Source organism: Hemibagrus wyckioides, linkage group LG13 (genome assembly GCF_019097595.1).
Source record: "Hemibagrus wyckioides isolate EC202008001 linkage group LG13, SWU_Hwy_1.0, whole genome shotgun sequence".
NCBI lineage: Eukaryota > Metazoa > Chordata > Actinopteri > Siluriformes > Bagridae > Hemibagrus > Hemibagrus wyckioides.
Genome location: NC_080722.1, coordinates 7,450,339 through 7,467,214, shown reverse-complemented (window position 1 = coordinate 7,467,214; position 16,876 = coordinate 7,450,339). Strand labels below are relative to the sequence as shown.

General features: G+C 38.4%; 1 protein-coding gene across 1 annotated transcript in view; it reads left to right on the top strand.

The window, feature by feature from the left end:
- Positions 1 to 16,876, top strand: part of LOC131363731 (disintegrin and metalloproteinase domain-containing protein 12) — a 100,490-nt gene that overhangs the window by 6,227 nt on the left and 77,387 nt on the right. Inside the window, exons 2-3 of the mRNA XM_058406567.1 lie at positions 7,802 to 7,914; positions 11,985 to 12,058. Of these exons, the coding sequence (XP_058262550.1) occupies positions 7,802 to 7,914; positions 11,985 to 12,058 (187 nt within the window). The remainder of the gene's footprint in view (positions 1 to 7,801; positions 7,915 to 11,984; positions 12,059 to 16,876) is intronic.

Genomic DNA, 16,876 nt, shown 5'->3' with positions numbered 1-16,876 from the left:
TGTAATTCCAGCCTATTATGATATTCTTATGAATTCATTCACAGATTTCTCAGAAGATAAATCGAATATATCAGTATGGCTTGGTGTTTGTCATGCTTAGGTCCTGCTAGTGTCCATTTGTGTCTTTGATCACAGCTGGCGACCCCACTTTGACTCCGCTATCATCCTAATTCTCTAGCTCTGATCCGAGGGTTGTGAGAGGTTATCTGAGTGCGCTTTGGCTTGCCTCAACGCTGTCTTTGCCATGGAGGGGCATATGGTACGGCTACTTGCCCACCCTGAATGCCAAAACCCCTAGGCTGGCATTTGCTGGGTCTTAATACTAGGCTACACACACTCCTCAGATAAACATCCTGGAAAATCTTCCTCGCTGATAAATTTGCAGCAACTGTAATTAGTAGTGAAGGCCATTTTGTGTGGTAGTTTATATCTTTGACAAACTGACATTTGACATTTTTTTTTTTTTACTTTCATATGTAGGTTTAGCTATATAAACCTTTGACCCACTTTAGTATAACACTATGGTATTAGTATTCGTAGAGTTTAAAATATAACCCTTGGAGTATATAAGTAATAGAATATAACAAATTTAGAGTTGTTTCTGTAAAATATTCACACCAAAAATGTAAGGGGAAGAAATAGTGCTTCTTTTCCTACTATTCCATGTAGACACACACACACACACACACGTGTGTGCTTTTGCCATTTGTTGTTCCCACAATGCACTGGCTAACTTTTGACTGCCAAGCCACCTGGGCAAAGGCCAACCTTTGAGAGGATCGTGATTACAGTGGTGACCAGCAGGGGGCATCATTCTCACCCAGTTACTGTATTGTTCACAATCATTCATCAGACCATATGTAGGATGATGTCATGCACTGGGAGAAAATGTACGGAGCTTCAGTATGCACATAAAGGTCATCGTGAGTGAAGTAAAGAGTCAGAGTCAAACCTACTGGACAATAAAGGGTTTCACAAGAGACTTGTTTGACTGTAAAGCCTTGTTTTCCATCCTTCACAACACATTGCTTTCAATCAGTGAACCTCATTGCTGATGGAATAATGTGCATGTTCCTGTTATCGGTTAGTCTGCTGTCACAAGCACATTTCTAGTATTTGTCAGAAACCGTGTTGTTGTGCCTTGCTGGTTTGCTTTCAAAAAATGATTACATACATATTTATACACGGCCATGCTTTGGTGCAGGCTGTCAGTCAACAAAGTATTCTCACTGAGATCTGTGGCAAGAGGCATGTTTCTGACAGATGACAAAACCTTTGTGAATGGAGACTTGAGCAGCACACCGTTGGATTTCTCACTTGGTTCTGCAGGGAAAACAGTGTTTTACTGAACAGGTAACCTTTCTTGTTTGGGAAAATTACAGTTAAATCTTTCATTTAAAAAAATGTCATTAGCATGTTAGCTTGTAACATAGAAGATTATTAGCAGGTTCATTTAGGTAGTTTGTGTTGTGTTGTTAATTATTAGAAATATACTGTATATGCATGTACATTTCAGATATTTATGTAGCCATAGCCGGTATTACAGGCAGTGCTTTGTGTAATGGTGTTTTTAATACTCGGGATGCTGTTGTTATAAAACAATGGTAATAATGAGCAGTTCCTCCATGCTGAGTCTTTTATTTATTTATTTATTTATTTTAATCCAGCTTGTTTTTCTGTTGCCCTATATTGCCATGTTTGATAAATTTGTGGCGTTCTGTAGGGAAGATCCAGTCACTTTTGTTGTGTACCTCGTCTTCATACGTTATCCGTAATCGGGCTTTTTCTTCAGGTTGGATTTTATTCACACCGGGTGTGACCACTGCTTTAATCCTATTGTTTGTAACACAGGAGAGTTCTACTTCTAAATCCTAAGTGAACAGGGTTATTTTGCCCGTTAATCATTCTGTTGCTCAGCTGCTTTTGTTCCTTCAAATGCATTTAATGGGTGAGTAACATGCGGCTGTTGAAGGCAGGAAGCAAGTGTGTAAACTCAGCATGCTATTTATTAGGAGCAATCCAAAAATAATAGTCGATTTACGCAGCATGGGGTAAAGCACAAGCAGGCGACGTTAAATATATATAATCTGTTATCATAAAAAAGAAAGGCAAATAGGTGAGTGTCAAAAGCAGGAAACAGAAATACAGAGAGGCCCAGAAAAATATACACACCTCATCATCAAAAATATATGCATTAAATTTTAATACTAAATTGATATAAACATCATATGGTAGCTGTAAGTCATGTTTGAATCATATAATCACAGTAGGTGCTCAAAGTGGTCACTATTTTGATTTCGGCAAACAACAACAATGACTAGAGTCTTCACAGGGATTGCTCTGCATGATACTTAAATTTCTTCCTGTAATGCAGCCAGTGTAGGTGGTTTTCAATGGCACACCACATCCACCACAGATAGATATCCGGGGAATGTGAAGGGGATTCAACAGCACCTCTGTGTCCCAAAAGTTTTGGGACACCCCTCCAAATCATTGAATTCAGGTGTTGTTTTTCAGGGGTTGGGTTTGACCCCTTTGTTCCAGTGAAAGGAACTCTTAATGCTTCAGCTTACCAAGACATTTTGGACAATTTCATGCTCCCAACTTTGTGGGGACAGTTTGGGGATGACCGCTTCCTGTTCCAACATGACTGCACACCAGTGTACAAAGCAAGGTCCATGGATGAGTGAGTTTGGTGTGGAGGAACTTGACCGGCCTGCACCTAACCTCAACCCTGATAGAACACCTTTGGGATAAATTAGAGTTGAGACTGCGAGCCAAATGCCTTGGTATGAAGCTGAAGCATTAAGAGTTCCTTTCACGAACTTAGGGGCCGAGTCCAACCCCGGAAAAACAACAAGTATATTTTAATGATTTGGAGGGGTGTCCCAAAACTTTTGGAAATATAGTGTAAAAACTGGAAGGTATAGGCAAAATAATTACAGCTTGGAAACATAACATGTGCACACATTAAGGCAACAAACCAATGACATGACAAGAAGAAACAAGATCAAAATGTAACAAAGGCAGATGGCAAATAAACACACATCTATATATATATATATATATATATATATATATATATATATATATATATATATATATATTCAGAATAAGAATAAGCACAACAGCGTTCACCACACTGGTAAGGCTGAGGGGATGAATTTGTTACAGGGTGAAAGATAATGATGGTTTACATAATGATGCACCATGTGTGCAGTGATCAGTGGTATATCTTGGGCCTCATCAAGTATCTGTGGTTAACTTTTCCGCTCGGTGAAGATGACTGGCTTGCATTTGAAATTTATTCTGTTTTCAAATGAACTCTAGGTATTTATAGACATAGATGCAGATGCTGCTGTTAATTTTCAGTTTCCTGTGAGTTTGTAGTATTGCCTAAACTTCACTAATCTCAGTGTCAACAAAGATGTTTCACTGCAAGGGTTAGATGCTGATGTATATATATGTAGAAAGCACATGATTTAAGAACAAAAGGCTTTGAATGACACTTTGCTTTTATTTGAGCCTTGAGAGAAGAGAACACAAGCGACCCATCACCCCCACAGTCGTGACCAATGTCCATCACATTGATTTTATTTTGCTCTTTCTCTCTCCCACTTTTCAGACATTCACCATGTTTGGTTGTTGTTTTCTTTCACTCCCCTTTGTCTTTCTGACAGGGTGTATGTCATTCTTTCATTTGTAAACTGCTTTCCAGGTTTGCAATAATCTGTTTGTCACCAAAGGCCTTTGTTTTCTCCATTTCTAATTGAATGGAATTCAGGTGCAGGCATTAGTAAGCATGGAGGCTATGTAGAGTGTTGATGTCACTGCATCGCCGCTTGTTTTGGACAGTGCTATTATTGAGAACCTATGAAGAGGTCAGCTCATTAGCAAATGAAAGAGAGGAGTTAAAGGGAAAGAAAGACAGGAGGTGAAAGGAGGAGAAGAAAGAGGAACCAAGGACAGGGATAAAACAGGGAGAAAGTGCTGTTCCCGATCATCGCCCGTCCTCAGAACAGCTCTCAGCTGTGGTTGAATTAATCAAATCAGGGATGAAAGATGCAAAATTCCATCTGTAGTGCAAAACCAAGCTTTTAGAGAATCATTATTTCTGCATGTTCTGTCACACTGAAGAGTTGTGTGCGACAGAAAACAGGCTCCGCTGTCGTTCAGAGGAAGTTTTACAGCACAAGATCTCTGACTAGCTCGAAAATCAAACCATGCTGAGATGCGAGCGAGCCAAATCTGAGGTATGATTCATTTGGGGAGAAATTTCTTCTCAAGTACCTCCAGGTGCATGATGTCAGACTGAGATGGTAAATATGGAGTCAATTTCAAACTTTTCATCTTTAGACGTAGGGATTGATTGTGTCTCCATCGTTCTGAGTCAGAGCAGAGAAAACTGCGTTCGGTGCATGTGTAAAACCGATGGAAACCTCTACTGAACTGTGAAATTCCTAATCGATTAGGCATGGTGGAAAATCTAGTACACCAAAAAAAAAAATACTTAAAATATCCCAGAAAAATCAATGCTAAATGTTAGCACTTCCCTTGGAACCAAGAAAAAAAACCCAACCATGTTACTTTCGCTAGTTTTGCAAATTTCTATGGATTGTCCACTGATGCTGTAAGGAATTCCCTTAAAACAGATATACAGAGTACAGGATATGAAAAAATCCTATGTCGTATATGTGCTTTTCTTTCTATATACCCTCCCTAACAGAGATTAATAGACTGACAGCATGCTTAGTCTGTGAATTAGTGATCCAGCATCAGCATTGATAGAGACCTCAAAGCACTTCTGTAAGTCACTGTAAATATAAGAGCATCTGCCAAATGCCATAAATGTAAAATGAAAACGTAAATTGTATCTGTCCAATACTGTGCTCAGTAACTCATACTCATAAAATATGCGCTGATACCAGCATCCACTAAGCAGTAAGACTTTCTTTTCCCCTTAGTCGCCGAGGTCTGCAGGTTCCTCAAGGAGTCAAGGAGCAATTCACAGCACATTGCCTTTGTTTATAACAGGTGCCGTGGCGTCAGTCAAAGGCTTACCCACTCACACATACACAAGCCACTTGGGTGACTTTATTAAAGAAATATAAATAGCTTAGCCTCTCGGTGTGTACAAAATGAAGGGAGCAGATTGCTGCTAGAGACGTCTTTATTGAGGTTTGTGTTTACGCTGCGCTTTATTGGCCATATAAATAAGCACCGAAGCTTGTTTTATCGTTGCCTTATTGCATCCAGAGACATTCAGACGCATAATTCTTTCATTTATTGACGCTACTGATGTAGCTAAACCACGTGAATCAAAGAGTCTAAAATTAAACAACCCCCTCTTCTTTCATATGTGGAGGAGATGTCTGTCTGTCGCCGGGTTTTTGCTTCTGTTTCACGGTTTTTAAGACAACATTAAAAACTAAAGCTGTGCTATAATAACTGAAATGCTCATTCAAAGACAGCTTGTTAAATGCAACGAAGCTAATAAGTTATGGCTGTGAACCGAGTCTTCAAAGCGCTACCAGAACGGCACGGTCGAGAACGTGATGAGGATTTCATGTGTGGTTTAAGACTGCTTGTAAAGAGATGACCTCAGCCTAGACCCTGACTCTGGCTAATGTTCACCTCCTAATCCTCTAACCAGCCTTTGCTGTGGTTTTAGAGGAATTGAAAGTTAATGGTGCAGTGGTACAAAAGTTGAGCTAACGTCTGGCTGATAGACGGCTGAAATGATGCACTCTGTAAAGCTCTGGATGTTTGTTTAAATGTGTTTGAGTAGTTGATCATGCGAATCTGGGAGAGTTTTTAGAGAATCTGCTTTGGAAACAAAAGAACTGTTAGTTATTCAGTGTCAGTTATTTTCCTGTGTAATTCCAGGAAGCACTGTATGAGCATATGTCTCATCCTTCAATCACAAGTTTTCCTCAAATGGACTTTTTTTCTGAGCAATTTTTCAGCATAAACCTTTTTAAAACACTTTAAATCTGTACCCTGAGTGTAAATCTCTGTACTAAGACCCACTAAGCTGGCGCTATGCTTCTCAAGGTTTCACACTTCTGATGATGCGCCCATGCAGAAAAAATCAATCTGTGCAGAATAATTTTTATTATTATTATTTTTTAAATACAACGTTAGTCAACTGGAGTTTTTTTACAGACGACTGAAGTGCAGTTTAAGCCAGCTAGAGATATATATGCGACTCATTTAATGCAGGCCCAAACAGGTGAAATCAGAGAAAGTCTACAAATTCACAAATTCCCACATAGCAGACAGGTCTGGGTCAGATCTGGTATTAAGCCGGCACTGCTGGCTGAGTTCTGGCATGGCAAGTGGTATATCAACCAGATGTGGACCAGGTCTGGCAGTGATGGTACTGTTTATATGATGGCATGCCACATGTGACCCGGTTATGCTTTGGTTTATGTGGTGTGGCCCAGTCCTGGCCTTGTGCCGGCCCATGTTTGGCCCACCTCTGGCAAACCAGATATGGGCCACCAAAGGACCATCATTCTTTGTGGTATGTGGGCCGAGTGTAAGTGCATTGTGTGGGCCAGATCTGGGCCAGACCTATTTTGCTATCTGGGTAACACTCACAAACTACATTATTTGTGAGCTTAGCGAGCAGTGTTAGTTGTTCAACACCTTTGCTGTTAAATCTTGCAGCTAATGCGGTATTTCTACTCATATGGCAGAAGAGTTTGTTCAGTAGAAATAGATTTTGCTCAGCAAGAATAAACAAGTAAAGGAAAGTGAAAACTACACTTCCGCTATATTCAAACTAGCAGGTGACAAGTCCTTCATGCAGCTTGTAGTCTGTCTCTCGTGTGATTGTTGCTTGTGGGTATGTCTAGTGTTTTGATGAGAGACAGTAGTAGCTATATCTCTCTCTCTCTCTCTCTCTCTCTCTCTCTCTCTCTCAGCTATATATGTTGAAATAGAACTATTTTTAAAGTGTTAATGTTCATGTTTATGAAGATGTGGAACAGTATTAAAAATAAATCACATGAAAACTAATGCAGTTCAAGATTATGTGGAAAGGTATAACACCTGCTAATTTTCCTTATTTACAAGAAAATTATTTACAAAAAACAGAGAAGGATGTTAATGTAGATTATTTGTTAATCATTGCTCCATTACAGTTGTTATATTATATTACAGACTAGGTAGAGCATTGCTTTTGTCATGTGTGTTTCACTGACCTTTGGGTGTCACAGGTGTGTGTGTGTGTGTGATTGACTGTTCAGATCATATCTCATCCATTATTGGATAGCCAGGTTTGTGTTTTTGCTCTTATTGATTTGTAGAGAGCTTCATATGTCACCATTGCACTCGGAGTCACGGAGAACTTGTGTCTGTGTATTAAGACAGACGATTTTAACCTGACAAAGAGCAGAGCCCTGAACTTCATAGGATTTATAGGATATGTTTGAGCAAAAGAACTCATATCACTAATAGGCCAATTAGAAACCATTTAGTGTGATTGCATTTGCTTTATGCTAACTGCCTCCTACTACCACTTCTTCATGATTAAACACATATGGCACTATAAGGCAAAGCCTGAAAATCTATAACAGTTTGTCTCGAATTACAAAATATATTAAATTGTTATATCTGCGCCTCATGTGTACACAAATCAGCCTTTAAAATATTAACAATTTTTATTCCACTGTTATGGGCCATCATCTGGAACCACATTCTCTTCAAATCTCTTAGGTTCTCTCTTCAAATTTCTTAAATATCTTAAGTTTTTCTTTGTAAAGTAATGATATTGGGTTTTTTTTCTTCCTTTTAGCAAATCCAACCAATCAACTGGGGCCTTTTGATAAAGTGGAACACTATGGATCTACAGAACCGTGGCTTCTCATTGGTGGACAGAAAAGACCAATCAGCCTTTTGCAATCAATGGTAAATACTATGTGTGTTTCAAAATTAGATTTTGGGTAAAACATTATTGAATGCCATGTGTCAGAAAAAAATATATTGCACATACTGAGTTGTAGAAGTTTTATGTATAATGATAGAAATTGTGTTACTGATAGATCTGTAGTGACTATCAGATTAGTATTAAAATTGCATGAACACTATATATGATTACATAACATTTGTTAATCCAATGTGATTTTAATCATCACCAGTGTTGCAGCTCATGTGGTGTTTAAAATATTTGCATGCATTACAAAATATAGCATGGGATGCTGCCAATGTTTGCCCTCTTCCACATACACCAGCTCACAGATGCCTGTGATTGTCTAATGTAAGTTGGCAGGAGATTAGAGAGTATACCACCCTTCTGTTATATTTTACATATTTTTTATTTAGTTGTTAGCACATTTGCCTCTCACCTTTAGGGTTGGGGGTTCAATTCCTGCCTCCTCCTTGTGTGTGTAGATGTTCTCCTTATGATTCATGTTTCCTCCCCCAGTCCAAATCCATGCGCTGTAGGTCATCTCTAAATTGTCCATAGTGTGTGAATGGGTGTGTGAGTGTGTTTGTGATTGTGCCTTTGAGGCGTTGGTACCCCATCCAGGGTGTCCTCTGTCTTGTGCTCTGTGTCCCCTGGTATAGATTTAAGACTACCTGTGACCCTGTGTAGGATAATACACCGATCATTCTGAACATTCCGAGCAGTGAGAGGTGAAGTAAATAACACTGATGATCCCCTCATCATGGCACCTGTTAGTGGGTGGGATATATTAGGCAGCAAGTAAACATTTTGTCCTCAAAGATGATAAGTGAAAGTGTAAGGATTTAAGCGAGTTTGACGAAGGGCCAAATTGTGATGGCTAGACCACTGGATCAGAGCATCTCCAAAACTGCAGCTCTTGTGGGGTGTTCCCGGTCTGCTTGATGAAACCGCAAGAAAGCTGGGGTCAGGAGTCTTAAGAAAGCAAAGTTTATCATGCTCCCGGCCACAGACTTTGAGGTTTAAATATTATTTTATAATAATCTATTAATTACGTTACTTTCTATTATTTAGAAAAGATTCCACAAATCGAGTGTGTGCATATAACTGCATTATGAATAACAGTTGTTAAAAATCCCCTGCTGCCGAAACTACATCTCAGATAACTCCATATAAGGATGGATGACGTCAGATATAATGTTATGCCATGTCATGTCGTATCGGCAGTGGTAATGATAACACAATAGTGTTACAGCATCAAATATAAACTGTCATGACAATTCATGCTGGCATATGATATCTGCCCTGATGAGCTTATGATACATGAATCAAATAACCTGGCATTTCAATATATTATGTGTAATATTTAAAATATAGATCATACGGATGCCTGTGATTTGCCATGACACTTATTGGGGGCCTCTGTGAATGCCCAGCATTGTAATTCAGCTACAGGAAATCGTTATTTATTGGATGAACAGTGCAATTAGAATAAAAGCTTTGCTCATATTTGAACCACGCTATGCAGTCCGACTTATCATACCATTTCTGAAGATATAGACAGTTTACTAAAAAGAACACTGTTTCCTAATTACAATTTTAATTCAGTAGTTTGGCTTATCATTTCTCTTCAAAATCCCGTGTTTTGTTCTGGCACACAAAGAAGACTGAGAAACAGTTGCCCTAATTTATTTCGAATACGTTTAAGCAAAAAGAACTACCTCTTCATCCAGCTATTCACATCCTCCAATTCAGCCGTGGTCTGAACATATGGCAAATTAGAGAGAGAGAGTGAGAGAGTGAGAGAGAGCTCTAGAATAGAGAGGGAAAGAACCTGCTAATGAAATATTTGCAATTCAGGTTTCTGTGCTGTATTTGGAAATGCATTGCCAGGTATGAATCATAGTTCCAGTCCTCCAGCCATCCGTAAAACACGCTCTACAGTTTCCCAGCACTTTTCAAACTCTGTTCATCACATTGCACTTTTTTCCACTCGTGCAAATTTGGAGAAAGGTGTGCATTACCCAGAGAAGTGCATGTTTGTGAGGTTTCTCAAATACAGTCATAAAGCCAGCATGCTTTTTTTCCCCTCAAGATAATTTGTCTTTAATGATAAACATTTATAAATGAACGCAGACATGAAAATCCTGGGCGGATGAACGGCTCTGCTGTTGGTCTCGGGAATATCGAGCTCTGTGGGGAGGAGGAGGAGGAGGAGTCCACAGTTGCAGTTAATTATAGTCATCTTTTTGTGCCACAGTAAACATTTAGTTGTCGCAAATATGCTGAAGTAAGACATTTATTATTGTAAGCTTCCTGTGTGTTGTTTTCATAGTGGAGTCAATAAAAGGCAGCTTTATTATTTAACATGTGCATTGCCTTAAGCAATAGGTGTAGGGGAAAGAGAGACCACCCAGATGTGTGTGTGTGTGTGTGTGTGTAGCCTGTGGATCACAAACAGACATCATATGCATCAATCTGTGTCTAATGTGAACCAAGTAACTAAGGTCTGTCTTGTTTCACCATCAACAGTTTATGAAGTTCATATCATAACCGTTTAAATTAAAATCCAGCACAAAGTTTGGTAACAGTGTGAGAGCCTGTAACGATGTACATCATAAGATTAATATCAATCTGTCATAGATGTCATGCCATGGAGGGTGTTATATAATGGAATTGGTTCTCATGTCAGTTAATATTCGGCAGGATTCCTTAAAAATAATCATGTGTTTGGTCACAATCAGGGGCGAGGTAAGCAGCCAAGAAGCCTATCTAAATCATATAGTACTTATTACTTTTCTATCATATATTGTATGGTCTGTCTATAACCATTAAGATTTTAATGTTACTATTACATCTTTTCAAATAGCAATATGTTGCTATAGTACTGCACATGTGCGAGATTACCATACATGGAATCGCTTAGGGCCCCCAAATCACAAAGTCCGCCCTTGGTCACAATGTTAAAATACGACACTAAACAGGGAAGTACAGGATACGTCGTTCTTGACCTAATAACAAATACCGCTTCACATCCAAAAAAACAAAAACGAAGGTTCCATCGTGAATGTATTTGTCATATTTGTCGTAACATATATGTCAGCTATTAGTGCTGACTGCTGATGTGAGACACCAGCCTAGCAAAATTGACAGGAAGTGGCAACGTAGCATCCATTTATTTCTGGTGAAAACCTTATCTCATTATTCTGAGTATTGCATACAACAGTAGCTTTGCACATGTTCCACTTCCTCCTGACTGCGAGAGCAACTCATTTTTATTTCTCTTCCCATAGTTCTGAACATATCAATAGACTTCCATTATGGTAATATATTGTTATAGCGATTGTTGCTATAGTTACATCTCTTTGGGTGTTTTCTAGCTCTGTTCTTGTTGCTTTTGATTAAAACCTGTATTTAAATGCATCGTAGTCTGTTCCTCCTGTTCCGATCCCAGCCACTCATTCTTAATTTTTGTTTAGAACCACAGTGAAAAATGACAACCTCAAAATGATTTTCTATGCTTGTTGTCATGGTTACGTTCCAGTATGGTTACAGGTCCATTGATTTAGAGTGACACATGTGTTATTTGTCACACAGTGACCACTCGGATAGTCATGTGCAGTCTCAATTATCATATGACTGACACCCTACAGTAATTACATTTCAGCCAAGCCAACATTCAGTCCAGTGGGACGAGAGACGACGTAACACCACTGAGGCATTAATTAAGCTGCCGTCCAAACATCTTAATGTTTGTAAGTGGCACTAAAGTAGTTATGCAACAAATTACACAGAAATGAATTCCACTTGCTGGTATTACTGAAGCGGTAGTAACAGGTGCCTAATTGAATGATTCCTTTTCCTTTAGTAATTTACGCTTTTCTTTAAAAATGTTCACACCGTTAAATATGTGAAATTCTCTCTCATAAGTGGCCTAGGTCTTTGTATTGGAAAAGAAATGGTTGAAGAGTTGTGAATGCTAGTGCTTGGTTACCCCTAATCTTTCTAATGCTAAGCATCCATGTCACCTCTCTCTCTCTCTCTCTCTCTCTCTCTCACTCTCTGGTTTCAGGGACATCCTGCATCACTAAGGCTCCAGATTAAGGCAGAAGGCAAACAGCTGCTGCTCATTCTGCAGAAAAATGAGTAAGCCTGCATCCCTCCCTCTCTCTCTCTCTCTCTCTCTCTCTCTCTCTCATTTATTTTTTCTCTCTTGCTCACTCTCTGTCTCTCTTTTTTTCTCGAATCACTGTTATTCTCTCTCTCTCTCTCTCTCGTTTACTTTTTCTCTCTTGCTCACTCTCTGTCTCTCTTTTTTTCTCGAATCACTGTTATTCTCTCTCTCTCTCTCTCTCTGTCTCTCTCTCTCTCTCTCTCTGTCTCTCTCTCTCTGTCTCTCTCTCTCTCGTTTACTTTTTCTCTCTTGCTCACTCTCTGTCTCTCTTTTTTCTCGAATCACTGTTATTCTCTCTCTCTCTCTCTCTCTCTCTCTCTCTCTCTCTCCTCTCTCTCTCTCTCTCTCTGTCTCGTTTACTTTTTCTCTCTTGCTCACTCTCTGTCTCTCTTTTTTTCTCGAATCACTGTTATTCTCTCTCTCTCTCTCTCTCTCTCTGTCTCTCTCTCTCTCGTTTACTTTTTCTCTCTTGCTCACTCTCTGTCTCTCTTTTTTCTCGAATCACTGTTATTCTCTCTCTCTCTCTCTCTCTCTCTCCTCTCTCTCTCTCTCTCTCTCTCTCTCGTTTACTCTTTCTCTCTTGCTCACTCTCTGTCTCTCTTTTTTTCTCGAATCACTGTCATTCTCTCTTGCTATCCCTCTCTCTCTCTCTCTCTCTCTCTCTCTCCACTTGTTACAAGACGAGCTTTTTCGGGAACACAAATTGATGACAGATGCATGTGAGGTCCAACCTGTCCTCTAATTTCTAATAGTGACTACAAAAAAGTACCCTCCTCCTCACACCACTCACTCACTTCACCTTCATTTTTGTGATTGCTACCTGGTACAAAAGCTTCATAAACCAGACACCATAAAAACACAATCCTGCAGATCTAGATTCTAGGTGCAGATCAGGTGTGTTCTGTATTGTGTGACCGATTTCAAATACCTCAAATGCTCAAAAAATGAATAAGTAATGTCCATGCCTTGGACATAAAGACTTGACAGTACATTTTATTCTCATAATTTAAATAGAATTTTTGAGAAAATGATGGCATCTTTTATCCAGGTCTGCTTCACAGTAGTACCAGCACACTTTACTGTGAACTGATGCTCTGAGTTCTCTGAACTGCTGCATATTTTTATTTCATTGTTATTATCATTGTTTAAATAAAATCAAGACACATTTAATAAAATGTAAGTGAAATGTTAGAAAGTTTAATGTCTAAATTCCATTGGCTGTTTCCTAAAATGTTATACCACTGTGCTGTGAAATTCTTGAATCTGATTGGTCAGAAGATGTTGATTAATTTTCTAGATGTTTTGGCAGCAATACAGGTTTATATTAATTAATAAATTAATTCATTTTATATGTAAATGTTTCTATAGTAACAACTAATTTACAGTCTTACACTCCACCTAAAAAAATTATTTATTTATTTATTTATTTATTTATTTATTTATTTATTTATTTATTTATTTATTTAAGACATTTGTGGAAGGAGTCTCCAGTGTCAGTGTTCTGTAACTGAGTAAGCTTTTTTAGCATGGTATATTGTGAAACTGACTTAACATCAAGAAAGGATAGACTTATGAAGGACTACGACTACTATAATGTAAAAGATAACAAGTTGCAACTTGTTTTGTGGACATTTTATCTATAAGTAAACATGAAATTAAACAGATAAAAAAACAAATAACAAATAAAAAAGTGTGACATCATAATTGTATAGAATTTTTGAAAATAAAACACCGCACAATGGAAACTGCTTTTTTATAATAGGAATTAAACGAATTAAAAATAAAATGATAACCTCAGAGTGGCAACAGAAATCCTGCTTCCACAATGTTGTTCCTCATCACAGCATACCTTTGTCGATTATTTCTCGATAACTCCTAGTCATTTAGCTGGATTAAGTGATTTTGTGATCACGCAAAATCAAGCAAACCTTGTGATATTTGGAGGAATTTGCAATTTGTCAGAATTACCGCAGATTTATCATAGATTTTAGATAAGATGTGAAATCATGCGAATCATCGTCACAACACGCATTCAGACAAAGTGCGTCGAACATAAGTACAGCTATCATACAAAGTAATTACATATGGATCTTATCTAGAACAGGTGCAAGAATCCGGTGCTTGCAGTTACAGCAATTCAAGTAGTTGCAATTCTGGGAGAAAAGCATAAATGCACAAATTTTGAAAAAGGCTGCGAAACCCTGGAATGACTATAATCCATTCCCTACATAATACACTATAAGGCCATGGTATTTTAGTTTCTAGTTGGGCTTTTTTATTTGGACCAGTGAGTAGAAAGTTGTCAACTGCCAGAGAGACACTGTGCATCCTTTTAGCTACTTGGAATTTGATCCTTTCTCAATTATAGCTCACCCTGGATGAACGTTCTGGTCAAATGAAAATCAGCCTTATTTTTCAGCTATTAAAAAAACCCTCAGTGATTTTCATGCATTTTCTGTTCTGGGACTTTCCCCTTTGGCCAACTGGCTTCATTATGCCTCTTTATACTGAATTTGGTCAAGCAAAGGATAGCTGACTTTCCGAAGGATCCTACACAAAAACGGCAACCAGACAGTGACTCAGCGCAGAGATGACAGACGTCCAGAACCTCTTCAGCTCGTAGTGTCCAGTGACATGAAAAAAAACCCAGGATCTAATGCACTGTGTGAAAGACTGTGCTGTAATGCTTTATGAAAATTATGCATGTCTTCATCTTGCACTGAAGAAGATTTGACTTGCTGCAGCCTAATTGGTGTCTCTTTTCAAAAGAGTGACCTCTGAAAAAAAAACATCTGAATATTCGCACTGACAGATTCCTGCCCGGGGCTTTGAAAGTAGCACAACAGAGCCTAATTACAGAATGCTGCGTGAAGTGAAATTCAGTGTGTGTGTGTGTGTGATGACAGCCAGATGCTTGTGAAGCTCATTTTGAGTTGGAGTGCCTAACCTGCAGAGTCAGAGAGACCTTGAGCGAGAATGTTAAAGTGTGGACCTGATAATGAATCATTATAGGAGTAAGAGGTCATGATGGGAGCTGAAGAAGTGGAGAGTGGTGTGTCTGGGAACGCTCTCTTTTAAGGCATGTGAAATCAAGCTCGACTTGGGGAATAATGGGAAAGTGTGTCTTATTATTCAGTGCTCTCTGGAAAAGTCAGTGAGAGGATTATAGTCTAGGGTATAAATCCCTTTTTTATGCAGGCATTACATTAAAGCCCCTAATGAAATCTATATAAATCTACATTTAAATGGATTTTTTTTTTTTGTATCTCAGCATGACACGATCGACTTAATAGTTTGTTCACCTTGTAATTCATACTGCAGATATATATTCATGGCTCAGACATTGGCAGACAATTATCACACACACACTACAATATTCATCAGAAAAGTATGTATATGTATGTAAATCTAAGTCATGGAAGTTTCTGGATGAGTTTATTGACACTGGTCTGGGGGTCAGGCTTCATCAGACTGTAGGAGTGTAACAGGATTTCATGCACTGCAAAGGAAATACACACAACCACAACCATCTTTTCTGCTGTCTTCAGTAGTCGACACAAGGAGTTGGGAGATCCAGTGATTTACAATATGACAGAAATCACAAGACTGAGATTGAAAGTTTGTGTATGTGGGAAAAAAAAACCCTGATAGCATCCACAAATAAACAGATTGATTTACTGATATATATATATATATATATATGGATATATTGCATGTGTCATCGTTTTTCTTTGTTTGTTTGCCCTCCTGAATATGAAATTTGAGGCATTTTCACTCAGAAGTACAAATTACAGGTTGGTGACAATGCGAATCAATTCAGTTTTGCACCCACCGTATGATTTACGGCATCCAGGGCAGCAATTGTACAAACAAATCAATCCAAACAAAAGCCAGGTATAAAAATTATATTTGAACTTTTAACACGCATAAAAAAACCCCCCACATTTTAATATTACTTTCTTCAGCTATGTTCCACATTTCATCATTCATGCTGCTATATTTCTTATTTTATAAATCACCTTCACAACATCGCCTATCTGCAATTTTCTATGTGACATTTGAACAGTTTTTAGAGTAATACTTTGGGTCAGCTCCAGATATTTGTTTTAACAAACCAGAACCAGCTATTTAAAAACCTATGATACAACTTAGTTTAGTTTAAAAAAAATGCTAAACAGCCCAGGCCATTACACATACATTTTTAAGTAAATGAACTGCTGTAATAGAAATAGAGGTGAATTTTGCAGGAAATTTTGTTAGTTGGTGCTGTAGGTCCGCTTTGTTAGAAGCTCTGTCACTTCTTCTGCATCCATGAGCTCTTAGACACCCACAATTGTTTAATGTAGCTGCGATCGAAAGGAAAGAGAGCGTATGTCATTCTTCCCACCTGGAAAGCATGGTTAGCTTTCTTCCACTTTATTTGTCACAAATTCCCTATTTCAGCACTTCATGCAATTGCCTGCTTACTTGCATGCTTTTGTTTGGATTCTAGTACTGTCTGCAAACCTTTGGTTGTCATATTCTAGTCTTGTAAGTTTGTCTGTTTATACCCTGTTTTGTCGTAGTAGCTTGGCGAAGTCTTGCCTGTTGTTCGGTATAAGCCGTCGTCCCCTAGTGCCTCGTTTTCTAGTTTGCTACGTAACATTTCTGATATGTAATATTTTCTCCATTTTATGCCTAAGTACTGTCTATCTGTGTATTGAACCCTGCTATTTTCTTTTCAGATTCGCTCTAATGAAATGACGAGTTTTTACACTGTACATTAAACTGGCCATCATTTTATATGTGAT